Below are 27,841 nucleotides of genomic sequence, written 5' to 3' on the forward strand. Positions count from 1 at the left end.
GACTGAAGGCAGGAGAAGGAGATGGCAGAGGATGAAATGGTTCAGTGGCATTACCGACTCAAAGGACATAAGTTTGAGCAAGCTCTGGGAGTTGTTGATGGACAGAGAAGCCTGGCATGCTGTAGTCCATGGGGTCGCAAAGAGTTGGACACAATTCGGCAACTGAACAATGACTAACTTCTAATAGGTAAAGACCAGTTCAGTCTCTCAGTTGTGTCCAACTCTTTGCGACCCCATGGGCCGCAGCATGCCAGGCTTCCCTGTCCATCACCAACTCCTGGAGCTTACTCAAACTCATGTCCATTGAATCAGGATGCCATCGAACCATCTCATCCTCTGTTGTCCCCTTCTCCTCCCGCCTTCAGTCTTTCCCAGAATCAGGGTCTTTTTCAATGAGTCAGTTCTTCATGTCAGTTGGCCAAAGTATTGGAGTTTCAGCTTCAGCATCAGTCCTTCCAATGAATATTCAAGACTGATTTCTTTAGGATGGACTGGTTGGATCTCCTTGCAGTCCAAGGGAGTCTCAAGAGTCTTCTGCAACATCACAGTTCAAAAGCATCAATTCTGTGGTGCTCAGCTTTCTTTATAGTCCAACTCTCATATCTATACATGACTATTGGAAAAACCACAGCTTTGATTAGACAGACATTTGTTGACAAAGTAATGTCTCTCCTTTTTAATATGCTGTCTAGGTTAGTAGCTCTTCTTCCAAGAAGCAACCGTCTTCTAATTTCATGGCTACAGTCACCATCTGCAGTGATTTTGGAGCCCACCCCCTCAAAAAAGTCTCTCACTGCTTCCATTGTTTCCCCATCTATTTGCCATGAAGCGATGGGACCAGATGCCATGATCTTAGTTTTCTAAATGTTGAGTTTTAAGCCAACTTTTTCACTCTCCTCTTTTACTTCCATCAAGAGACTCTTTAGTTCTTCTTTGTTTTCTGCTGCTAAAAATTCTATAGTGTACAACAAAGACTTAGGTATCCCAAAATATTGATATTGCCATGACTGGGAAATGCTGTTTTAGATGATCAAATTAGTCTTTTCTATATATTATGCTTTTTAACTCAAAATGCAACTTAAGTTCAATGTAGAATCAACAGTCAACCTAATTCTACATCAAAACCTGAGCCGCAGATGCTTCTGAGGGAGTTAAGATGAATACATCAAAGAAGAAAGAGGAATGAACAAAGCCAGGAAATAAAATTCACCCACAGGATGAAGAGCAGAAGATAGAGCTGAGAGGAGGAAAAATATCTAGGTTTGGCCTGAACCCAGTTTTTCAGCACTGTTTTTCACATTAGTCAGAGTATGGATGAGGGTCAACTATAGGCAATGTCCTTCTAAACGTCTCTCAAAGATGTCCGAGTCATTTCTGCCACCGTGCAAATCAGAAGTCATGGCACAACGGGAAAGCATAATGTTATTTATAATGGCTCCCAAAAAGTGTTCAAATATGCTAATGTTAGGGTCTGATTTAGTCTAACAATTCAGTATAATTTCATTTAGAGATGAACAATTCTGATTATAAAGTTATACTGCAACCTAAGAAAATTTCCTCCAAAAGAAGGAAGGAAGGAAAAAACCAAAGCAGTGAAGGAGGAGGAGGAAAGAAGGAAGGATAGGATTCTGTACAGAGATTAAAAAATACCACCAAATTTTAAAAAAAGCTTCTGAACTACTGAAAGTTTCAACAGGTTACTGTATCTACTTGATTAAATTTTCACAAATCCTTTTAGAAAATAATCACATGCCACTTGTAGCAGAGACTAGGGAGGACCTCACCAGCCTCAGTACTTTTTCTTCTGGATGTACTGTTCCAGTTTCCACTGCCCAGACTCCTTAAGGTGATTCAGCCACCAGGATGTACAAAGGGCAAGTACCCTACCTCCAAGCCTAGCCCGTGAAATTCTCCCATTTTCCTTCACATACCCATGTGTGCATGCACAGCCATGTCCAACTCTTTGAAACCCCATGGACTGTAGCCCACTAGGCTCCACTGTCCATGGGATTCTCCTGGCAAGAATACTGGAGTGCGTTGCCATTTCTTCCTCCAAGGGATCTTCCTGATCCAGGGGCCAAACCCATGTCTCTTGCATCTCCTGCACTGGCAGCAGGATTCTTTACAACTGCACCGTGTGGGAAGTCCATTGTCATCCACATCTCATTCTCAAAGTGACTCCGAGCCTTTCAGAGACAAAGAAGCCCCTGGGTAGAACGAATCCCCAGGTGGGTGCATGGAACAGAATACTTCTGTGCTCCCCAGGGAATGCACCATGCTAAGAATGACAGGACAGTCTGCTGCCCAAATACATATGTTGTCTGCCCAGATACTTCACTTGCATTACATTTTGCCTGGACAAGTATTTATGAAGAATGTAGTCTTACTTTTGCAAAGAGAAATAAATGTGTACAGTACATGAACTTATTATGTATCATCAATAAAATAAGTAAATAAAATATATAGTCTTCTCCTTCAAAAAAAATAACCAAATCAGTCAATCTGGATTAAAATTTGTTTTAAAAAATTCAGGACAGCTGTAATTTTACCACATACATGAAGTAAAACTTACTGTACCTAAGCATCCAATTTAATTTAGCTCTGAGCTTTCTGGCAGCCAAGGCAAAAAAAAAAAAAAAAGCATTCTGTTAATCTATCAATCAAGCATGTACTAAGGATCTAAGACTTCGCTTGGTCCTGAGAATGTATAGATCTTAGACTATACAGATGAATGAGGTAGGATCTTTATTCTCCTCACACAAGCTCTAAGCGAAAGTGTGCAGTAGTAACAGTTGAGAATCAAAGACCTACTCGCTCCCTTGCTGAGCTTTCAGTACTTTTTTTGCTCTCCTCCTTCTGCCATTTATGTGCTGTTGAGTCCCATCATGCAAATGGTCTGCTTAATTAATTCAAGAGAAGCTTACTATCAGGACTTCCCTGCTGGCCCAGTGGCTAAGACTCTGTACTCCCAATTCAGGGGACCTGGATTCAATCCTTGATCAAGGAACTAGATCCCACATGCTGCATCTGAGAGTTCTCTCCACAACTAAAGATCCTGCCTGTGTGTTCCAACAACGACCTGGTGCAGCCAAATAAATACAAAATACATTTTTTTTAAAACAGAAAAGCTTATTATCTTACAGCATTCTCCCTCATCCCTAAAGAGTATGTGTTAGCACTTCCAAAGTGAAAAGTGTAACAACTTTCAACCTTTTCAACAACAAAATTTCTTTGTATTATTTTAAATTTTTTAAAAATACATTCATTTATATTTCCTTTATCATTACTGTATTGGAAATCTTTTCCCTTTCAAATTCTGTTTTTAAGTAATCATTCAATTCCTGAAGATAAAACTAGGGTTGGCGCATTGATTTGTAAAATTTTCCTTAAAGCATAAAACCTTGACAATTAAAGTAACCTGTGCAGCCATATTGCAGACAAGGCCGGATTTTTAATGGGCTTTTTGAAATACTGAAACTAACACATGAATTGGCTACTCTTGTAAACCAGGGAAAACAAGTGAGGAGCCCACGGATCAAATCATAACTGATGGAATTTCAAGTCTGAAGATGAAGGGAGAAAGGAAAGGAGGGAAGGAGGAAGAGAGGGAGAGAAGATGGCAGAGGTTTACAGCAGCGCACGTCAGCTGTACGAGTTCGTCCCGATAAAGCCTGACAGAAGTGCTCTACCTTTCCCCATGTTCTTGATGGTGATGTGGCAGTCAAATGCCGGTGACCTGTTGTCACCATCCCAGAGGCGGAAGGTGAAGCTGTCTTGGTTCTTGGAGTCCATGGCCCCGGTGTGTGTATATCTCAGCAAGTTCAAATCCACTTCTTCCTGAGTGCATTTCATGCCAGGGTACAGAGGGACCCAGTCCCTCCCTATCTGAAAGATGCCAGAATTAGTCAGCGGCCCAGGTTTCCCCCGCCTCCCAAGGCGTGTTAGTGGACATCTTCCGTATCCTCTGAAAACTTCCAATATAAACGATTTTTCAGGGAAACCCCATATTCCATTATTTTGCCATTCTACCTCATATTTTCCATTGAAATAAATGTATTAAAATAATTTCAGACCTTGGGGAAAAAACTAGCTCTAAGCAAAGAATTTTTGGCAAAGTCATGTGGTAATTCAACTGCAGTGCTACTAAGGTATTTATCATAAGCCATCATAGCTGATTAAATATTTCAATTGATGAGAGCAGGTGGGTAATTGAGCTGTTGGAATTAATTCTTTAAAAATTAAATGTGTTTCACTTGGGATTTCCTTTTTTCTTTTTAGATCATTTAGATCATACCATTGTTCAATTAATAAAACCTGTATTTCAAACCAGTTTGTCACTGGAGTTATCTGAAGTAGATAAAACAAAATAGAATGGGTGTATTTAATGTCCCTATGTTTTTCAGGTTTCCTAAAGACCAAAGAAAATGATCAAAACTTCTATTATTCCCTACATTTATATCCTGAGTCAGCACAAAAATAACTACAAATATCATATATTTACTGTTAATTATACTCTTCTAAAAATAACCCAGCATTAGTTAAGCATATATTCTATACAGAACTCAGTGCAGAAATTGTGGCATTTTCAATGAAAAGAGGTCTTTATGCTGAGGGAGAACAACTGAGAGTATTAGAAAATACAGTAATAATAAATCTGTCTCTGATTAATAATTCTGTTGTTATTCTCTTAAGATGTATAGCTTTCCCTAAGAGTGGCTTATAAAAGTCATCTGACATAATTCAAGAAAACCGTCATCTTAGAAATTTACTGTATGATATTATCAAGTGCTTTTCCTATGTTTTAAGAGACAATAACAGAAATTTAAACATTTTTTTATTTCCTTTGACACATTATTTCACATGCCCTCCTCTCCCCATCACCATGTTACCACTTCCTTTTGTCACTCTATTTGATAAAGTTCCCTCCTCTTTAATGGTTATGCCCAGCTGATGTTCACACATGGGTATGCTCTGCCCCAGTTCTCACTGGGTGAAAGTTAATTATATTCTAATAATTAGGTTCATTGTTTGTCTGTATTATAAGGTTTATTTGAAAATTTAATTTTTAAAGCAGACACTCTTTCAGGTTTTAAACCAGACAGCCTGTAATCTATGTAACTTTTTTCTTTATTGTCTTTTCCCAGAAAGTAAATACAGAAGAAGATACCTTTTGCTTTCCCTCATCTCCATCTAATTCCCTACTTGCATTCCCAAGTGTGAGCTTTGACTTGACAAAATCCATCTGCAAGCCCCCAAAGAGGAAGAAAATAAGAGTTGGACTCAAGGGGGGTAAAACGCAAGAAAGTCAACAAGAAAACAAAGATGCACGAGAAAGTCCAGGAGGCCGGGTCCCTGGTCTTGGAGAGACTTGGAGAACCCCTAGGGAGCTGGGAGAGCTCTCTATGGTGCCATATTGGGAACCTGGACCCATCTGGATTTTTACATAACCAAAAACACTTTCGCTCCCATGCCACCCAAATGTGTGAGCTCTTACTGCATTTCTGCTTCATTACTCTCTGAAATGAAATAAGGCCACAGCTGCACCTCAGTTTAAATCAGTGATTTCTCTTCACTTCGATTCTCTATGGTGCCCACAATCTAAGACAATCAAGCTGTTACCCACAGAATAAATCCTTGCTGCTATTCTCAGGTTGTGTCTACATTTTATTAAAAATTAAGCATTCAAATAATCACATAGACATTTTGATGAGTTACTTGAGTGACCTTCTCAAGTGACAGATCTGTAATTTGTATTGAGTTGATCCTTGGGCATCACATACAAAGTCTGAACTAGTCTGGTGAGCACCATTTGTTAAAAGACTATTTTTCTCCACTGCTTGGTCAAAATTGGTTTGCCATACTTGTGTGGGTCTATTTCTGAACTCTCAGAAATAGAGATTTCTGATGCCTTGGTGGCTCAGATGGTAAAGAGTCTGCCTGCAGTGTGGCAGACCGAGTTCGATCCCTGGGTCGCAAAGATCCCCTGGAGAAGGAAATAACAACCCACTCCAGTATTCTTGCCTGGAGAATTCCATTGGATGGAGGGGCCTGGCAGGCTACATGTAGTTCATAGGGTCAGAACAGTTGGACACAACTGAGCGACTTCACTTTTACTTTCATTCTGTTCCATTGATCTATTTGTTTATTCCTGTACCAAACATACGCTGTCTGGATTACTGTAGTTATAAAGTCAGTCTTGAAATCAGGTAGTGTCAGTCCTTCAATTTCATTTTTCTATATTGTGTCAGCTATCCTGGATATTTTGCCTCTGCAGATAAGCTTTAGAATCAGTTTGTTGATATTCACAACTGCTCTAAAAAATAAAGCCTATTTTTTAAAATAAAAATCTGATGGAAATAAAGATATCTCAAAGTATGCCTGATTCTCATCAGAAACTAGACAACTTGCTTTCCCCAGTAAGTTCCTATCCTCCAATTTAGGTACAATCCTAAGGAGAAATGAGCAGTGAAAAACCTTGATTTTGGTAGAATTTACCCTGAAATGAGTAAGTAAATTTAGAATAGTGTGAGTTCACTCCAAAATAGGAAAATTAAAATTTCTACTTTTGGGCGAAATATGATTATGACAGAATAAATTAAGTTATGCAAATCTGTGCATTGAAAAAATTTAAACCTGTTAACAGTCAATCTGAAAAATAAAAAAAGGCGACCAACCTTAAGTTGAAGTTGCCCATTTTGGGGAATTCTTTCAAATATATAGTAAATCTTCTCCCTGGGTGAGTCTTCATCTATGGCTGAGAGAACAGCACTAGAAATAATACGAGTTTCGCCCATATTTATTGTAATTTCAGCCTTCCTGTAAAAAAAGAAGATATCTGGGTTGATACCGAAACAGCAGACATTGCTTTAACAGGGGACACTCATAATGACTATTACAGTGTTCAACCTTCAAAAATTAGGGAATGATTTTCAGTCTCCAAAGTACTAAAAATGGTGAGTCAGTCTTGTGAAACAAGCTCTCATTTCACCTTACCTGTGGAAGTCCTGAAAATATTTAGCCAGGATTGATGAATATGGCACGAGGTAATTACCTACTCCTCTTTACATGTATAGAACTTTATAATTTTATATTAAAACTTATTTTATAAACTGTTATTTTTCCAAAATTTTATTTGATATGAATATAACAACAGCTCCATGAAGTTAGTGGGCTAGGTATTCTCCTTCTAATTTTATAGATAGAAACTTAAAAAGATGAAATGACTTCCTCACAGGTATTCTAGTACCCTTTATGATAGACCATTATGAATTTGGTGATATTTCGGCAATCTGTAGCCCTCTACATTACTCTTTCTCCTTGACAATCTTCTGGGTAACTAGCATTGTTTTCACAGCAATTCATCTTTTCCAAGTGCCACAGCTGCCTGGTCAACTCCTGGCATCTTGGAGAGAAGGCCGGGGCAGGGAGCAGCTGTTACTTCTACCATAGAAACCGCTACTGTGGTTTCATGTGTCCTGTAAAGGGTGACCACCTTCACAGCCAATATTGCCATTTTCCCTGGTCTCACCAAAGTAAAGAAGGGATTTCTTTCCACCTGTTGTTTTTTGTTCTTGGTTTTGGTCATCACACAAGAACTAACTGTGACACTCTGTTTCTGAGAAAAACTGGGAAGTTTCCTTGGGATTAAGACCAAGGACATTTTTGTAGCAAACTGACCATTCTCAACAGCTTTCCAGTCCTCTGCTGAGAAGTCAAAGCCCAAACACCATAGTTCTAACCTTACTAGGTTTCTCTTGCCTCCTCGGAACTGACATCTTCCCTGGTAGTAGGAGGCAACTTTTGCTTTCCTCTTTATAAGAGACTATAATACCATTGAGTTAGGAGATAGATAGGCCCCTGGGCTGAACAGCTGCTGTTTGTCAACTGGAGTAAAATTGCAGCTTTGTTCTCACCCAGACACTCCAAGGACAAAGCTAGTGGCAGAAGCTGAGCTCTGCTGAAGTAAAGAGACAAGAGGACCAATCCTGAGGTCAAGGAAAACTTCTCTGCACAAATGCAGGAAGACTCCTTGGTGGTCAAAAGGCAGGGGGCACCAACTGTGTGAACATGTACCCACAAGCATCTGCAGTGAATCCATCTTAGTAAAAAGGTGCGCACACATGTTGGGGAGAATCCTTGAACAGGTCACATATGGGAAAAGAAACAAGATAATTAGCCAAAGGTAAACAAAGATCTGGAAGTACTGTCCTATATTAGTGATTTAAAATCACCCCCTTACTGCACTCCTCCTCATTAGGGTGGACACACACTCTTTCTCTACAGGTGTGTATTTCTGCCTTGCTTCACTCTTAAACACACAAAACGATTCTCTATGTGCTCTCCCACATGCTATACTGTGTCTCTGATAATAAACTTTGTACCTGTTTTTACAGTTTTGGCCTCCTTGAGAAATGCATTTTTCACTGAGGATAAGAGCCAGAGTCACTTTGCTTCTAGCCTCTAGACCCTTGTCTAGTGGGGAGGATTCCTCATTTTCATCCAGGCTACCCAGGTTCAATTCTGGGGCAAGAGACTAAGATCTTTCTTCAGGAACACTCATTGCTGTCTCTCCAAGATCAACATCATTCTAGGAGATTAGAATGGTGGTTTGGGACTCATGGAGATTAGTGGTGATTTTATTTATTTATTTATTTTTGACCTCACGTCTTGTGGGTCTTAGTTCCCTGACCAGGTATTGAATTGCAGCCTCTGGCAGTGAGTGCATGGAGTCCTAACCGTTGGACCACCAGGGAATTCCCAGTGGTGTTTTTAATAGAAATAGATGAACTGAAACAGGAACCCAATACAATGAAGATGATAAAGAGTCTGGTAGAAAGAAATGGCAAGAAAATGAGTGTTCAAGAGAGAAGAAAGTGTGTCACAGTGTGTTACCCTGAAAGGGACAAAGGCTCAGTGTAGGTAATTTATTTGGGAAGTGACCTCAGAACAAGTGAGAGGGAGGGGAGGAGGAAAGGGCAACAACACAGCAGTTAAGATTGCTATGGGACTCAGTCCTACTGGGGATTTGTTGAAGAGCCACGTCGAAAATGCCACAAATTTTACCTCTGAAGGATGGGAGGCTGGGACCCTTACATTATCTACTACCTCTCATAGGTGGAGAATGTCCTCAGAGTGTTTTCCCCTGTGCCAGGACAGGGGCTGAACGAGCCACTGCTGCCCAGAGGTACTTTCGGAGAAGGCAATGACACCCCACTCCAGTACTCTTGCCTGGAGAACCCCATGGATGGAGGAGCCTGGTGGGCTGCAGTCCATGGGGTCGCTAAGAGTCGGACACGACTGAGCGACTTCACTTTCACTTCTCACTTTCATGCACTGGAGAAGGAAATGGCAACCCACTCCAGTGTTCTTGCCTGGAGAATCCCAGGGACGGGGGAGCCTGGTGGGCTGCCGTCTATGGGGGCGCACAGTCGGACGCGACTTAGCAGCAGCAACAGGTACTTCAGGAGGGTATGGACAGGTGTAGGGCATATTCCATCACTAGAATCAAATGTAGGCTAAGGGGGTTCAACCCCACAAGTCAAAACCACCGACTATAGCATCTAAAAAGAATACCAAAGAAATGGTGTCAAATGCACTAACAAGGTCCAGCCAGATGAGAAAAGCCATTAGATTTGGTGGGAAAGCCATTAGATTTGGAGACAGTGGGCAGAAATGGAAGAAGCAAGCACAAGCTATTTCTTCAAACAGTTTGGCACTGAAATGAATGAGGGACTGGGTCATCAATGCAGTCTAAAATGAAGATACCTGCTAGCAATAATGATAATAACTGACATTTATGAGAACTTACTAGGTACTAACCAGCCTTACAAATACTTTTACATATTTTAATTCATTGAACCCCTTCAACAACCACATGAAAAGGATACTGTTATTACCCTCATTTACAAAGAGGTTGACAAAGAGGTAGCAAGAGGTTAAATAATACATTCAATATCAAATCAGGGCTTCCCTGGTGGCTTAAATGGTAAAGAATCTGCCTGTAGTATGGGAGACCTGAGCTTGATCACTGGGTCAGGAAGATCCCCTGGAGAGGAGAATGGTTACCCTCTCCAGTATTCTTGCCTGGAGAATTCCATGAACAGAGGATCCTGGCGGGCTACAGTCCATAGAGTTGAACACGACTGAAGGACCAGAACTTTCACATTCTTTTTCCCCCAAGATCACACTACCCGTAAGTGGCTGAATCAAGACAGTTTGGCTCCACAATTTTCTCCCTTCACTATTAACTATATCCTCATGTCTTGTTAGCAGAAGGAATGAAAAGGGAAGAGATGGAAGATGCAGTTGAGAAAAAATAATGGCGCATGTTCTGAGAGAAGGCAAGAGGCGATATGCTCAAGGACACATATGGAAGGGAAAAGAACAGAAGGGAAAAAAGGAGAAACTTCAAAGCAGGGCTGAAGGAACTTTGGTGATTCTGTAGATGAAGCTATGCCAGGAGGTTTAATGGCAAGAATCTAGCAAGAAATAGCAAATCAGATAAGACTGAATGAGTGCCTTAAGTCATTTACTTTTCTGGGCTCAGTTATCTTAGTGAAGAAAACAATAGCTACTTGACACAATTTTGGTGGGGATTTAAATAAATATATGTGAACAAATCCAGCACACTGTTGTATAGAAAGCATTTAATAAACATCATTTTTCATCTCTCTCCCTCTTTCTTAGATAAAGTGAGGTCATCAGAAAGGAGGCTTTTACTACCAAAATATCTTTCAAATATTCAATTTTATAAATCAAGATTATACTAATCCAAAATTCCAGCTAGAAAATACAGAAATAGTATGTGTATCACTGATTCATTTTGCTGTACAGTAGAAAGTAGTTTTAGTCACTCAGTCATATTTGACGCTTTGTGACCCCATGGACTACAGACTGCCAGGCTCGTTTGTCCATGGTATTCTCCAGTTAAGAATATTGGAGTGGGTAGTCATTCTCTTCTCCAGGGGATCTTCTCAACCCAGGAAGCAAACCTGGGTCTCCTGTAGGCAGATTCTTTACCATCTGGGCCACCAGGGAACACAACAGTGTAAAGGAACTATAATCCAATGAAAATAAATTTAAACAAATAATTATTCCTTAAAAAAGGAAAACGTTTCAAAAGGAAGATGAGTTATAAGCCCAGAAATCAACACGATTTGAAAAAATTTTTAATTTTTATAAATACACAAATCCTAAGGACATACACACAAAAATTTCTTATTGAATACTCTTAGTCAATCTGATGTCTGAGATGAAACTCTCAAAAAATTATCTCCAGCATTTCCCATAATGCTTTCCAAGGACCTCAGTGGCCATAAGGAAACAGCAAGATAGGGAAACGATTTGTTTCTTTTCTGTAAAGTGAGGAGACTTTGAGAGTTTACACACTATCAAGAAGTTGTTCACTTCCTAATAAAAACTTAGACTATCTACTCAATGCCCATCATGCTACACCATTGACATGGTCAAAGAGGTACCAAGACGCACACAACTCCCTCGATCCAGGACCTTAGAAAGTTGAGCTTCCTAAAGTTTTGACCTTGGACAGTTCTCTACAGTTGCCAATGATAAGAGAAATGGCTGGAACTAAAGAAATATAACAGATGAAGATTCTGTAGCTATGATCAAACTGATCAGCTCCTGAGAAAGTTTGCAATGAATAATATCAGTACAGAATTTTTAAAAGGTAATCATCTTGACCTCAGGTGGCAACAGGGTATTGATCCCTACGGAACACAGAAGAGGACTGGAGGACAATGAAATATGAAGGTGAAAAAAATCACGGCAATATATTTCCCTCAGCCACTCTTAGCTCAAAGCTTAACCAAACCCACAGTAAGGACTGTCTTCAGTTGTATGATCACACTTTAGTTGAATTTATTTATTAATTACTCTCTTGTTTGTATGTACGTGTACACGTGCATGTGCTTAAATATTTAGTACACTGTTCATTCTGTATTGTATGTATAGTCATTTTGAATTACTGACAACTAAATAGAACTTTTAGAGGAAAACCAAATAATTAAAGGCTAATTTGAGAAATTTTAAGGAGGAGCTATGTTAACTAACATTTGCACGGAAGGTTCTAGGTGCTTAAGTCCATGGGAAAGTTGCAACAGGCAGGAGTTGTTAAAGACTTCTCTCTGGAGGAAACACATTACACTTGCATCTAGTATTCCAGACCTTAGAACTTCCTATAGAATCTCAAATGGACTCTTTTCAGGTAACTTACTTGCTCAGCATTGGTTTCTCATCATTAACTGGGGTGACCTCTACAAAAATGGTTTTAAGTATCTTATGTTTCCCATCTGACACCTGGATTGTAAAGTCATCAGCAAGACTCTCTGAATCATCATGCACATACATCAACCTCATTCCTGGACAAAGGGAAAAAAGAGAAAGTAAATCTTTCTTATGATTAAACCATTTCAAAATCTGTCACAATAATTTGTTTTAATTTCCAAGGCATTGCTATTATCATGAGCTCATTAATCAGCACAATAAGGTAAAATCAAACTATTTTATAAAGTAAGAGTACCCTCCTAGTTCATTAAAAGTTCCTATTTAAATAAGTTAGTATTTGATAAAGGTCTTACTTAAAGTCATTGAGAAAAAATATATTATTCAATACACTGAAGAGAACAATGGTGACAGGGTATTTAAATGAAACAAAAAATTAGTTCATTACTTAGGGGAATTTGTATTTAGATCCCTACCTCAAGCCAACAATCAAATAAATTTTAGGTGAATCAAAACTTAAATAAAAAACTATTTTTAAAGCCTATATAACATTCACATGGAAAAAATGGAACTTTCATATGCAGCTGGTAGAAAAGTAAAATGATGCAGCTACTTTTGGAAAACAGTTTGACAGAGTTTTAGGTTTGATCCCTGGGTCAGGAAGATCCCCTGGAGAAGGAAACAGCAATACACTCCAGTATTCTTGCCTGAAAAATCACATGGACGGAGGAGCCTGGCAGGCTACACCTCATAGGGTCACAAAGAGTTGGATACATCTGAGCACATGAGCAAATGGGATAAGATCAATTTTTCAAAAAGAGTAATGAAAAAATCCTTTAGGCTGCTATTTCAATGCGTCATTTCCTTAAAGAGCACATTATCACCTCAGAGAATAATGAGTTATTATAGGTTGTTCTATATTTGTTTCAAATGTGGAGATTTTGACAGACAAATCTCTTCAAATTTAGTTCCATAATCTCGATTGTTTTAAAAAGGAATTTTTTATTATGTGATTAAAACCTTGGGGTAAAATACCAAAATTCACAAATATTATTTTTACTGATGCTCTTAAGGTGAAAGAAAAGATATTATTTCTTTTTCAATTACCCACTCTGTCTAGCTGCGACTTCAGGTTCTGCATTAATCCAGAGCCCAGAGAAAACCCTTGAGGGATAAATGAATACAGGCGAAGGCCATTTCTTCAATTCCTCTTTCTGTGATTTATTACTATCTTTTCTGGGTTAAATTATTAAATCAACAACAACAAACAAATTGAAATGAAACACGATATACCATTCTTGAGAAGTTCCATGGAAAAGTTGTAGACAAGTTCATGCTTCTGGCCAGGGTTGGCTAATTGCTTATATTGAAAAAAGTTTCTGCTAAATGCCCTGTTGATGAGGAGGCCATGACGCGGTTTGTGAGTGATACTGAACAGCAAGGGGTTCTTGGGAATGTCCCGGTCAGTAGCACTGATGATGGAAGAATCCAGCTCTCTCATCTGACCCTCACACACCTAAACAAAGACAAGAGAAGTCAGCGGCATGTGAAATGAGACCTGTCTTTCTTTTGGCAAAAAGCTCAAAAAATATTTTTAAAATATCCTATAATAATGTTAAGAGATCATCACAAATTTTCCATGAGGTTTGTCTGTAATGAGTCCTAAAAAGAAATTGCTAGTTTAACATGACCTTAGAAGACAATAAGAAATCTACTCATCTTTCTCAAGTGTTTTTCTGAAGATTTCAAAGTACTTTATCCATTTCCATGAAGGACTAAGGATATATATATATAAACATATATATATATTATATATAATCTCATATATATGATTCATAATTCAAAGATTAAGGACTAAAGCAACCAAAAGGATGCTTGCTTTCTTGAAGTCAAAGAGTTCAGTTGTAAAACTGGGTGTAGACCCTGGCTGTCCTCACCTGCCATTTTAACCTCTGAACCTTGTTGCTCTCACAGTTCTTTTTTTCTGCTTTACAAATGGCATAAATATCTGCTATACACACTGGAGGATGTTAGGTGTTTTTAATTTTTGTCATTGCAGCAAACACTGCTATATCTCGATTACAGTCAACCACAGTTGAGAGGATGCTCCTGGATACACAACAGTATGTATTTTAATGCTGGGTCCCTGATCTCTTCTCTGTCCTCACACCACTAATTTGCCTGAACAACCCCCCTTCCCACTTCAAGTTTCAGAATCCTTTAAGCATAAAGAGAACTGAATGCTTTTTATTTCCTGTAGGATCTAGTTATTTAGAAACATTTATACCATTAACATGGTACTTAGTCATCTTCATCTTCTTTTTCTCATAGCAAGGGAACAAAAAAGTATTTCTGCTTCCTACTGTGAAATACAGCAAGATCTAAATAATATTAGTATATAAGTTTAGCATGTGCTTATTGGGCACGTACAGAATCACTGTAAGAATATGAATATTCTAAAGAATGAAAGTCCAAATGAGACATGATGGCCTGTTCATCATCAATTATAAGACAAGGAAAAAATATATAGCACTACTAAATACAGATAAACAAGAAGTAGGAAAGGGTGGAGGAATCCAAGAATGCCTTTGTGGCTAAGTGGACATTTTACGTTTGAAGAAGACATGGGCTTTAGACTTGTGAAAATACTCTCTCTTCAGCCTCTCTTAAGGACTTTGAAAAGAGCCTTCCTACAACTACTTGGATGTACATAACAAGAATCATAATATCTGACATTTAGGCTAAAATTATGCTGGTTCCCTTTTATCTGGCCTACATTTTAAAAACTGAGATGGCATAATAATTTAATGCACGGTGATAGAAGTAGGGAATCATCTTTGATAGTAACTTGCATTTTTCTCCAAAAACTTTAATAAAGCAACCTAAAAAAGATGTTCTAATCATCTTTCTTTATAAACCTCGGGACTCCTGGACTCATGGTATGGCAGCCTTTCCCATTTACAAAATGGTAAATTCATTCACAAGATGACTTGGAAATTTTATCCAAAAGATGTGAGATTCTTCTTTGCACATTCAATAATGTATTGAGATTATAAATAAAAAGGTTTAGATAAATAGACATAAAACACAGTAACTCACTAGTAGACAGCTTTGAAATAGATTATAATAACTTTAAAATCTCAATTTTTTGTGCTACAAGTTGCAGCACAATGTGATGGAAGCCCAGCTAGCTATAAAATAAATACACTTTTCCACAAGAAAGCAAAATACATATGACTATTTTAAAAAATCACTTGAAGCTTAAAGCCAGCTCTGCCAATAACACATGGGGCTCCATATTTGTTACTCTTCAACAGCCTCTGTAAGCAATTCACAGGAGAGAAAAAAGGCATGATTACTTTCAGAGAAGAGCAAGAGACAAATTCCCAGTGGCCTAATTATTTCAGAAACTCCAACCCAAGATAGATACAAGACAATAGAGGTAGGTATAGAAGGAGTCATTTGTAATTTCTTCTCTCTCTCATAATTACTGAAGTGCTCTCTGGAGAAATCCACGTGCCAACAGAAGAGGAATGGCAGGAGCTGGCTTTTAAGTCTCATCCCGAGACTTTTAAGTCTCATCCTTTTAAGTCTTATATACCATTAAGACTTGGCAGAAAATTAAAATCAAATAAAGACTTTTGCACTTAGAATTTGATGATTTTTAGTGAAAAATAAGGCAAAATAATGGTTTCAAAGCAACTTTGATCAATGTCTGGAAAAAGATGACAGACCTAACAAGACTAACATGAATGACACCTATTTAATAAAAATTTTCTAAGGAGATGGTTAGATAGCATCACCAACTCAATGGACATGAATTTAAGCAAACTCCAGGAGAAGGTGATGGCACCCCACTCCAATACTCTGCCTGGAAGATCCCATGGACGGAGGAGCCTGGTAGGCTGCAGTCCATGGGGTCGCTAAGAGTCGGACACGACTGAGCGACTTCACTTTCACTTTTCATTTTCATGCATTGGAGAAGGAAATGGCAACCCACTCCAGTGTTCTTGCCTGGAGAACCCCAGAGACGGGGGAGCCTGGTGGGCTGCCATCTATGGGGTTGCACAGAGTCGGACATGACTGAAGTGACTTAGCAGCAGTAGGAGACAGTGGAGGACAGAGGAGCCTGGGGTGCTACAGTCCATGGGGTTGCAAAGAGTAAGACATGACTTAGCAACTGAACAATAGCAAAATGTGCCTGACCATCATGATAGTCATGGCTACCCTAAAGGAAGATCTGATACACATTTTTCAGATGAGGAAACAAAAACACAGAGAGAAATAACTTACCTAGAACCCTATGACCACTAAACAACAACACCAAGTCCCTCATATTCCAAAGCCAGTACTCATTCATTTAATCAGAATGTTATGAGTAAATCTGGATTAAGTAATTGTATAAAAATTAGGATTGGTTAAAAAGAATGATATGCTTATATGAAAAGATGAAAATATAGTAATCAAAGGTTTTTTTAAGTAGAAAGTAGGGTATCCATGAAATTAAAAGACGCTTACTCCTTGGAAGGAAAATTATGACCAGCCTAGATAGCATATTCAAAAGCAGAGACAGTACTTTGCCAACAAAGGGTCGTCTAGTCAAGGCTACGTTTTTCCCGTGGTCATGTATGGATGTGAGAGTTGGACTGTGAAGAAGGCTGAGCATCAAGGAATTGATGCTTTTGAACTGTGGTGTTGGAGAAGACTCTTGAGAGTCCCTTGGACTGCAAGGAGATCCAACCAGTCCATTCTGAAGGAGATCAGTCCTGGGTGTTCTTTGGAAGGAATGATGCTAAAGCTGAAACTCGAGTACTTTGGCCACCTCATGCGAAGAGTTGACTCATTGGAAAAGACTCTGATGCTGGGAGGGATTGCGGGTGGGAGGAGAAGGGGACGACAGAGGATGAGATGGCTGGATGGCATCATGACTCGATGGACGTGAGTTTGAGTGAACTCCGGGAGTTGGTGATGGACAGGGAGGCCTGGTGTGCTGCAATTCATGGGGTTGCAAAGAGTCAGACATGACTGAGCAACTGAACTGAACTGAGGTTATATTAATGATCTCTGATTTGTAGGTGAAAACATACAGAAAAGCCATATGCATACATACATACATATCATTGGCATGGACACAAATTACTTCTGTGGAAATTACTGAAAACTCAACTGATGGGGAGTGACCATGCATAGGGACTGTTAAAGAGGGAGAATTTCATAGTTCACTGTGTAAGTTTCACAACATTCTAACTTGTTTAACCACATATATTATTTTTTTAAGACAACAGTTGTCTCAGCAGTGATATGCTAGGCTATTTTAGCTATGTCTAAATTTTTAAATAAAACTAACAAATATATAATATAATGACATTTTTAAACTGCACAAAAATAATGGTTGAAATTGTATTGTTTTCCTGTCATATATCTTTATAAACAGCTGTATAAAAAAGATGCCAGTAGTTTGTGAATTAAGAGTCCTTGCTATTGTAGCACTGGTTAAGGTAGCATGCTATGGAATCAGAGCACCAGGGTGCAAATCCCCTACTTTTTACTTACTGCCAAGCTCTGTGATCTGGGGACACTAACTTAACCTTTTTAGTCTCATTTATTGCAGTTATTACATGGCAATAATAATGCCATCACTTTAAAAGCCTATTATGAGGATTCAGTATGAACACATGTAAAGGATTTGGAACAGGACCTACTCAAGTACTGCATTCTATATACAGACAACTATAATTTAAACTATGCAGTTACTATCTGTTAGCCATTATTATTATCATGACCATCATCGTTACTATTAGAAAAATATTTATCAAGTGACTGCATTACATAACATAGGTTCCTGCCCTCTTCACTCATTAACTTGATGTGTTAAGTGCACAAAGATCAATGTAAATAGACTAGGTGAAAATAAAAATCAGAAAATGATAAAGAGAGACTGAAAATTCAAATTTCTTTCTTACAGTAATATTCTGCACTATAAAATCAGGAGCTTCATCATTTGTAGCGTTGATTATAATGTAAAATGGAATCTCCATGGAGCGTCGCTTCCCATCGGTGACATACAACACAAACTTGTCAGCCGTTGGTTCCATCCCCAGATGCCTGGACTGCACATAGTTAATATGTAAAGCCTTCATGTCTTTCCACTGAAACGAAGCTAGAGCACACCAAAATGGAGCAGGTAAATAAGAAAAACATATTTTCCATGCTACTGGTCCTTAATCCTTAACCCAATAGCCTATTTCTCAGCAGAGCAAATAAGAGATCATAGCAGTTGACCTAAGGATCGGTCATCAGGGACTTCTATAATGACTATACCCATCAACATAAAAACATATCCATCAATTATAAGGAAGAATTAAAATTTGCATGGAGAACAGAAGGGCTGTAACTGCTAACTAGGATGTAGGGACTTTAGACCTTCCCTTGATTAAAATCAGTGCTCCAGACTGAGCAGTTCTTGTCATATTTGAACAAGAAAGGAACTATCTCTTTCATATAAAGGCAAATCAAGAGTTCATCAATCGTCTGCCTGTTAATCGCTAAGTTGTCTCCAGCTCTTTGCAACCCCATGGGCTGTAGCCCACCAGGCTCCTCTGTCCGTGGAATTCTTCAGGCAAGAATACTGGAGTGGGTTGTCATTTTTCTCCAGGGGATCTCCCCCATCTAGGGATCGAACCCCAGTCTCCTGCATGGCAGGCAGATTCTTTACCATCTGAGCCACCAGGATGGTAGTCTATTGTCAGCCTACTTGACTGCATAGCAAGCAACTGGAAGGAATGAGTGAAATTAACTGACCTGCTATTACGGTATTCTGATATTGACTTAAATCAAAAGACAAAAACGCTCTGTGTTGTGTATTAAGTCACAGGTGGTGGTTTAGTCGCTAAGTCATGTCTGACTCTTGCAACCCCATGGGCTGTAGTCTGCCAGGCTCCTCTGTCCATGGGATTTTCCAGGCAAGAATACTGGAGTGGGTTGCCATGACCTCCTCCGGGAGATCTTTTTTACCCGGGGACTGAATCCTGGTCTCCTGCATTGCAGGCGGATTCTTTACCAACTGAGCTAACTAAGGCCCCCACCCTAAGTCTCCCCACAGGAGAAACTGCAATTAATGCAATTAATCTTTAATACATTAATCTTTCTTCCAACTCCATTGAGACATAATTCACATATCACTGTGTGAGTTTAAGGTGTAAGACATGTTGATTTGATACAAGCATGTATGTCTTCTCTGAAAAAAAGGTCTATTCAAGTCCTCTGCTCATTTTTTAATCAGTTTGTTTAGCTTTTTGTTTTGAGTTGTATGAGTAACTTATATATTTTAGATTTTATCTCCTAACAGATATGTGGTTTGTAGATACTTTCTCCCATTCTAAAGATACTCTTTTCATTTTATTGATTGTTTCTCTTCCTCTGCAGAAGTATTTTAATGTAGTCCCACTTATTGATATTTTGCTTTTTCACCTTTGCTTTTGGTGTCAAATTAAAAAAATCGTCACCAGACCCACGTTAGGGAACTTACTGCCTATGCTTTCTTCTAGGAGCTTTATGGTTTCATGTCTCATATGCAAGACCTTAATCCATTTTGAGTTATTAATTTTTGTGTTGTAAGATAATGGTCCAGTTTCATTCTTTTGAATGTGTCTGTCCATTTTCCCCAAAATCACTTCTTAAAGAATGCTTTGCCTATTGTATTTTCTTGGTTCCCTCATTAAAAATTAGTTGACCATATATGTATGGCTTTATTTCTGGGCTCACTACTTGGTTATGTTGATCTATGTGCTTGTTATTTTTTTTCTGCTTTGATTATGATAGCTTTGCCATAATAGTTTGAAATTAGCAGGTAGGATGCTTCCAACTTTGCTCTTTTTTCTCAAGATTTCTTTGGTTATCTGAGGTCTTTTGTGGTTCCATACAAACGTTAGGATAATCTGTTCTATTTCTGTTAAAAAAAAAAAAAAGAGTCATTGGAATTTTGATAGGTATTGCACTGAATCTACAGATAGCCTTGGGCAATAAGGACATTTTAACTATATTAACACTTTCAACCCATGAACATGGATGTCTTTCCATTTGTTTGTGTCCTCTTCAATTTCTTTCATCAAGACACCAATTCTATGTCTTATACTTGGTATATAAATTTTTCACTACCTTGGTTAAAATTACTCCTATATATTTTACTGTTTTTTATGCTATTACAAATGAGATTGCTTTCTCTGCTTCTTCTTCAGAAAGTTTATTGTCCATGTATAGGAATACAACTGAGTTTTGCGTGTTGATTTTGTACCCTGAAACTACTGAATCTGTTCATTAGTTCTAATGGTTTTTGGTGAAGTCATTGGGAATTTCTATATATAATATCCCATTATCAGCAAATAGAAACACTTTACTTCTTCCTTTCTGGTTTGGATACCCTTTATTTCCTTCTCTGGCTATGATGTTTCAGTACTATATTGAATAGGAGTGATGCAGGTGGGAACTTTTGTCTTGTTCCTGTTCTTAGAGGGAAATTTTTCAAACTTTCACTGTTAAGTCTCGCTAAAATTTGCCACTTTCCTTTATCTTTTAAAAATTATCAACTCAGTTTCATTAACATTCCCCATTGTTTATCTGTTCTTTGTTTGTTTCTGCTCTGGTCTTTATTATATCCTTCCTTCTGCTAAATATGGGCCTAATTTGTTCTTGCTTTGCTAGTTATAGGTTATTTACTTTTTTAATGCAGCACTTATCATTATAAAACTTTCCTCTTGGCACTGCTTTTGCTGCATTCCATATATTTTGCTATGTTGTGTTTATATTTTCATTTAAGATTTTAAAATTTCTTTCTTATACTTAATCTTTGATCCATTGGTTATTCAAGAATGTGTTAATTTTCACATATTTGGCAATTTTTTAGTTATCTCTAGTTATTGACTTTAACTTCATGGCATTGTGGTTAAAAAAAAAAAAAGATACTTGGTACAATTTTGATCTTTTTAAATTGTTAAGACTTCCTTAGTGACTCATCATATGGTCTATCCCAGAGACTGTTTCCTATGCATTTGAGAAGAATGTGCATTCTACTTTTGTTGAATGGAATATATGTATGTCTGTTGGGTTCATTTGGTTTAATATATAGTTCAAGTCTAATGTTTTCTTACTGATTTTCCATCCAAATGATTCATCCACTGTTGAAAATGGGACACTGAAGTCCCTACTATTATTGTATTGTTGAGTATTACCCTCTTCAGTTCTATTAGTATTTGCTTAATATATTTAAGTGTTTCAATATTGTATGCATATACATTTACCACCATTATATCCTCTCAATGAATTAACACTTTATCATTATATAATGACCTTCTTTGTGTCCTGTTATACTTTTGACTTAAGAGACTATTTTGTCTAGTTTATGTATATCTACCCTTGCTCTCTTTCGGTTTCCATTTGCAAGGAATATCTTTTACCATCCCTTCATTTTAAGCCTGTGTCTGTCCTTGAAGCTGAAGTGAGTTTCTTGTAGGCAGCATTGAGTGGTGTCTTATTTTTCCTATTCATTCTACTAACACAACTAATTGTAAACCCAGTTTCTCTCATATTGAAAATGGATATGCCCATAAGACTGTTCTATACATCAGTGTCTCTTTTGCTGTCTCGTACACAGGGTTATTGTTACCATCTTTCTAAATTCCATATATATGCGTTAGTATACTGCATTGGTGTTTTTCTTTCTGGCTTACTTCACTCTGTATAATAGGCTCCAGTTTCATCCACCTCATTAGAACTGATTCAAATGTCTTCTTTTTAATGGCTGAGTAATACTCCATTGTGTATATGTACCACAGCTTTCTTATCCATTCATCTGCTGATGGACATCTAGGTTGCTTCCATGTCCTGGCTATTATAAACAGTGCTGCGATGAACATTGGGGTACACGTGTCTCTTTCGAGTCTGGTTTCCTCAGTGTGTATGCCCAGCAGTGGGATTACTGGGTCATATGGCAGTTCTATTTCCAGTTTTTAAGGAATCTCCACACTGTTCTCCATAGTGGCTGTACTAGTTTGCATTCCCACCAACAGTGTAAGAGGGTTCCCTTTTCTCCACACCCTCTCCAGCATTTATTGCTTGTAGACTTTTGGATAGCAGCTATTCTGACTGGCGTGAAATGGTACCTCATTGTGGTTTTGATTTGCATTTCTCTGATAATGAGTGACGTTGAGCCACTTTTCATGTGTTTTTTAGTCATCTGTATGTCTTGTTTGGAGAAATGTCTGTTTAGTTGTTTGGCCCACTTTTTGATTGGGTTTTTTACTTTTCTGGAATTGAGCTGCAGGAGTTGCTTGTATATTTTTGATATTAATTCTTTGTCCATTGCTTTGTTTGCTGTCATTTTCTCTATGGGGGCCTTTTAAAACATTATTTCTTCAATATTTATCCTTAAATTTTCCACAAGTGTAATTTCCATTTATTTTGAAGTAAACTCCTAGGTGTTCTTTGGAAGAACTGATGCTAAAGCTGAAACTCCAATACTTTGGCCACCTCACACGAAGAGTTGACTTATTGGAAAAGACTCTGATGCTGGGAGGGATTGGGGGCAGGAGGAGAAGGGGATGACAGAGGATGAGATGGCTGGATGGCACCACCGACTTGATGGACATGAATTTGAGTGAACTCCAGGAGTTGGTGATGGACAAAGAGGCCTGGTGTGCTGCAATTCATGGGGTAGTAAAGAGTCAGACATGACTGAGTAACTGAACTGAACTGAAACTCCCATACATGGTAAATTTTAAATGAAAAATTAGAATGAAAAACAACAGTATTTGAAAGTATCAGTGATAATAATAATTCCTCAAGTGTAGTACTTTGAACATTTTTTAAGTCCTAACCCAGTTATTAAACACAACCTAATCAATGAGAGTCTCAAACAAAGGCTGATTATTGCTGGACATAAAACCATGACTTACCTATGCTGATGCCCATATTGCTCTTTTCAAAACCTGCAGAAGGGAGTGTGTTTTCAAGGTAGCCAAACTGGGGAGGAGAAACCAAAACAAATTCCAAGTTATCTGCTGCAGTGTCAGGATCAGTGGCAGACAGATGGTTAACAGTAAGGGCTGCTGAGAAGCCCTCATCTACAACGAATGTGGTACCTGCATACAAACAATAACACAATTATGACTTACTGTGAAATCCTCTAATCAGAATAGTGAGGACAAAAGGGAGTGATTGAAACTCCAATTCAGAGATGCCTCCTATACACAAATGTACTTCCATGGGAGATGTTCATTTCCTTTAGTATAATTCTCCTTATGGTGAAAATATTCAGAGGTAATCGGTGGAATTTAATTTGACTTATGGAATTATATTTTTTTCTTGTCTAAGAAAGCCAGACTATTACAGAAAGATAGAAGAAATACTAAATGCTCCAGTACAGCCCTTTAGTCATTCTCAAGGAACTCTGATTTCCCCTGTGTCTCTATAGAAGTGACAAATGAAAATAAGAATTGCCAAAATGTTTTAATGATAAGCCACTGAATGTGGTTTATATACTCTTCAAGATCAGTTGTTACCTCTGTTTGTCAGAGCGTTAATTGCCTGAGAACTATTATGAATTGCTCATAACGAGCATTTTTTAATGCTGTAGTGCTTAATTATTCTGTGGGGATAATGCTTCCTTTCCAGAACACTGCTTGGGAGACAGTTTGCAAATTACAATAACATTCATACATATGCTTGCATTTCTTTTCTGAGAGTCAGAACATGTACATTGTGCCTACGAAGAGATGACTTCCTAAAAAGCAAATAAGGTTACGTATATATAAATAGTCCCACTGGTATCCTCATTCTATTCCAATAGAAATTATTATGGATAAAATAAATTACTGTCTCTACCAGGTAAATGATACTTTCCCATGTGAAACAAAAACAGAGTATCTGAGGATTACAATGTTGTCTTCACTTTAAAACACACACACACACACACACACACACACTTGCATTCTCTCTCCATATGGATTTATCTAAATTTTTAAACAAGTTCTTTCTTTTTCCCTATAATCTTTCACAGATCTGAGGTTTCCACAAGTTTGTTTTGAGACAATTATTAGAGACAATTTTGTATGGTGGTTTTCTATTTTGACTGTAATAAAGGGCATTATTTCACTGGACCACGGGTATGACTAGGTGAGATAATAGAAACGTAAGAGAAAAAAATATGGCCACCTATGGCAACTGAAGGCGGTTGGTTATCCACTGGATACACTGTGATGTTGAGATCATACATTGGAAAGGACTCATGAAGAGGAACAGATGGATGAGGTCCATTGTAACAGCAGCCATTCACAAAAGGACCAGCTTCTCTGTCCGAAACCACCAATGTAATGGTGTCGAAACAAGGCATCAGGCCAATCTCACCACCTGGAAGACACAACTACAGCTGAAAGATGACTTATAAAAAATGCAGAATACCAAGATGAAATCGCCTTAGACTTCCTATACACGCATAGAATGGCAAGGAAAGGAACTTACGTGGTTAAAATGTGAAACTCAATTTTATTACTATGAAATTAAATAGAGTCATGAAAATAATGCAGAAATGCTTGCCCATCTGTTGCCTCTGGTGAAAACCCTGCCAGCCATCTATCACCATATGGAGGGGCAAAACAGGGCTAACAAGGGTCTGACAGTTCACAAATGAACAAGGGAGACACAAAGCTGGACTCAGGATGGCTTCACTCTTCTCCCATATTATTAGTGTTAGGACCAACCACAGGGAAAACAGAAGGCACCCTGTCCCTCCGGTCATTGTCTTCACATTTGCATTAACCACCTTAATTGAACAACCACTCACTGCAGAAGAAGCTGAATAGGTGAAATACAAAGATAACCCACATCTTTGTCACTTGCTTCAGCATTTTCTTCATTACATATAGTCAAGATGTTAGCAAAATAGCAACAGCACCTGGATAAGAAGAGACCCTAATTTTCATCTTCTTTTTACTCTTGAGAGCTTCCATCTATGGGATTCAAAATGGTCCCAACTTAAGTTGTGAGAGGAAGAAGGAAGAAAATATGAGGACTAGATACTTTATCAGTAAATAGGACAATCTATTCTTGGATTACTAATGAACAGCACAGAAGTAAGAATGCTTACTATCCAGGGAGGCAGAAAAGTTATGTAGACATGCTTTTGATAATTTTCATACATTTCTCTAAAAGTGTCAAGAGGGAAGCAATTATGTTTGAAGTTTCCATGAGACTAGGGCACACGAGATCAGGAACAACTTCGCTTTTCACAAGACACATTGGTCAAATCTATAGAGCACTGTACTTGGAATTATTGCACCTGTTTAAAAAAATGACACAGAACATAAAAAGGAACAAAACTGGGTCATCTGTAGAGATGTAGATGAACCTAGAGTCTGTCATACAGAGTATAGTAAATCAGAAAGAAAAAAACAAATATTAATGCATGTATTTCCATGTTAGTAAGGTCATGCTTAAAATGTCACATGCCAGGCTTCAGCACTACATGAACCAAGAACTTCCAGACATCCAAGCTGGGTTTAGAAAAGGAAGAGGAACCAGAGATCAAATTGTCAACATTCACTGGATCATAGAGAAAGCAAGGGAATTCCAGAAAAACATCTACTTCTGTTTCATTGACTACGCCAAAGCCTTTGACTGTGTGGATCATAACAAACTGTGGAAAGCTCTTAAAGAGATGGGAATACCAGACCATCTTACCTGTCTCCTGAGAAACCTGTATGCATGTCAAGAAGCAACAGTTAGAACCCTGAATGAACAACTGAGTGGTTTGGGATTGAGAAAGCAGTACAACAGGGCTGTCTGCTGTCACTGTGTTTAACTATATGCTGAGCACATCATAAGAAATTCCAGGCTGGATGAGTTATATGCTGGAATCAAGACAGATAGGAGAAACATCAATAACCTCAGATATACAACTGATACCACTCTAATGGCAGAAAGCAAAGAGGAAGTAAAGAGCCTTTTGATGAGGGTAAAGAGGGAGAGTGATGAGCCTACTTAAAACTAAATATTAAAAAAATTAAGATCATGGCATCTGGCCCCATTACTTCATGGCAAAGAGAAGGAGGGAAAGGTGGAAGTAGTGCCAGATTTCATCTTCTTGGGCTCTAAAATCACTGGAGATGGTGACTGCAGCCATGAAATAAGAAGACAATCGCTTCTTGGCAGGAAAGCTATGGCAAACCTAGACAGTGTGTTGAAAAGCAGACATTACTCTGCCAACAAAGATCCATACAGTCAAGACTATGATCTTCCCAGTGGTCATGCGCAGTTGTGAGAGCAGGACCGTAAAGAAGGCAGATCATCAAAGAATTATTGCCTTCGAACTGTGGTGCTGAAGAAGACTCTTAACTGTCCCTTGGACAGCAAGGAGGTCAAACCAGTCAATCTTAAGGGACATCATCCCTGAATACTCATTGAAAGGACTTTTGCTGAAGCGCCAATATTTTGGTCACCTGACATGAACAGCTGACTCATTGGAAAAGTCCCTGATGCTGGGAAAGACTGAGGGCAGAAGAAGAGGGAGTCAGAGGATAAGATGGCTGGATGACATCACCGATGCAATGGACATGAACTTGGGCAAACTTCGGGAGATGGTGAGGGACAGGGAGGCCTGGCGTGCTGCAGTCCATGGAGATGCAAAGAGTCAGACACGACTGGGCAATTGAACACCACCACCAATGCATATATAGGGAATCTAGAAAAGTGGTACTTATGAAAGTATTTGCAGGGCAGGAATAGAAATGCAGATGTACAGAACAGACTTGTGGACACAGAAGGGGAAAGAGAAGGTGGGGCCTATTGAGAAAGCAGCATTGACATTCATACACTACATGTGTAAAACAGATAGCTAGTAGGAAGCTTCTGTATAGCATAGAGAGCCCAGCTTGGTGCTCTGCGATGAGCTAGAGAGGTGGGATCGGGGGCTGCAGTGGGAGGGAAGCTCAAGAGGGAGGGGATGATTCACTTCACTGTACAGCAGAGATTAACAAACATTATAAACCAATTATTCCAATAAAAAAATGGCAGACAAGGAAATATTCAAAATGATATTACTGAGTAACCAAAGGATTAAAGAATGAGAAGACTGGGCTTATTTTTTAAAAAAGAATAAAGTTGAGACATTAAAATCAAACAATCAGCCTTCTACTTTAGGAAAAGTGGGGGAAAGACACCACTCATCTATTCATATTTATAAAAAAGTTAATTGGCATAAAGCTTTTTTATGTAATACTCACTTGATAAATACTTATTTAATGCTTGTTGTATGAAGATTAGCGTTCTGTGTGCTCCAGCGGAGGGAAAGACAGACATGGTGAAAATGTCGAGACAGTTCAAAAAAATACCAAATGTTCAAAGACCTACTACATGTCAGGAGGGGACACAGTCTAATGGGAGGGAAAGAAATGCAGTCTGGTTAGATTAGCACAGATGTGTGTATATATTAAGTGGAACCATATGAAATTGCTACTCAAAGCCATTTTTAACCTATTAAATGGAACATTCATCTATCTCAGCCTGCTTATTATGCATTAGGTGCTGAGGGTGAAGAAGGATGAGCGCATAG

General features: G+C 38.5%; 1 protein-coding gene across 5 annotated transcripts in view; it reads right to left on the reverse strand.

The window, feature by feature from the left end:
* Positions 1 to 27,841, reverse strand: part of FREM1 (FRAS1 related extracellular matrix 1) — a 218,992-nt gene that overhangs the window by 53,833 nt on the left and 137,318 nt on the right. For 4 of the 5 annotated variants that reach the window (XM_070375913.1, XM_070375912.1, XM_014476323.2 and 1 more), the window contains exons 17-23: positions 24,448 to 24,642; positions 23,190 to 23,375; positions 18,204 to 18,400; positions 13,534 to 13,756; positions 12,233 to 12,377; positions 6,675 to 6,816; positions 3,690 to 3,885 (exon numbers count right to left, since the gene is read on the reverse strand). In XM_070375913.1, coding sequence (XP_070232014.1) covers positions 3,690 to 3,885; positions 6,675 to 6,816; positions 12,233 to 12,377; positions 13,534 to 13,756; positions 18,204 to 18,400; positions 23,190 to 23,375; positions 24,448 to 24,642 — 1,284 coding nt within the window. Of the gene's footprint in view, positions 1 to 3,689; positions 3,886 to 6,674; positions 6,817 to 12,232; positions 12,378 to 13,533; positions 13,757 to 18,203; positions 18,401 to 23,189; positions 23,376 to 24,447; positions 24,643 to 27,841 lie in introns of those variants that run through there. The other variant, XM_070375915.1, reaches the window with a different exon arrangement.

Source organism: Bos mutus, chromosome 8 (assembly GCF_027580195.1).
Source record: "Bos mutus isolate GX-2022 chromosome 8, NWIPB_WYAK_1.1, whole genome shotgun sequence".
NCBI lineage: Eukaryota > Metazoa > Chordata > Mammalia > Artiodactyla > Bovidae > Bos > Bos mutus.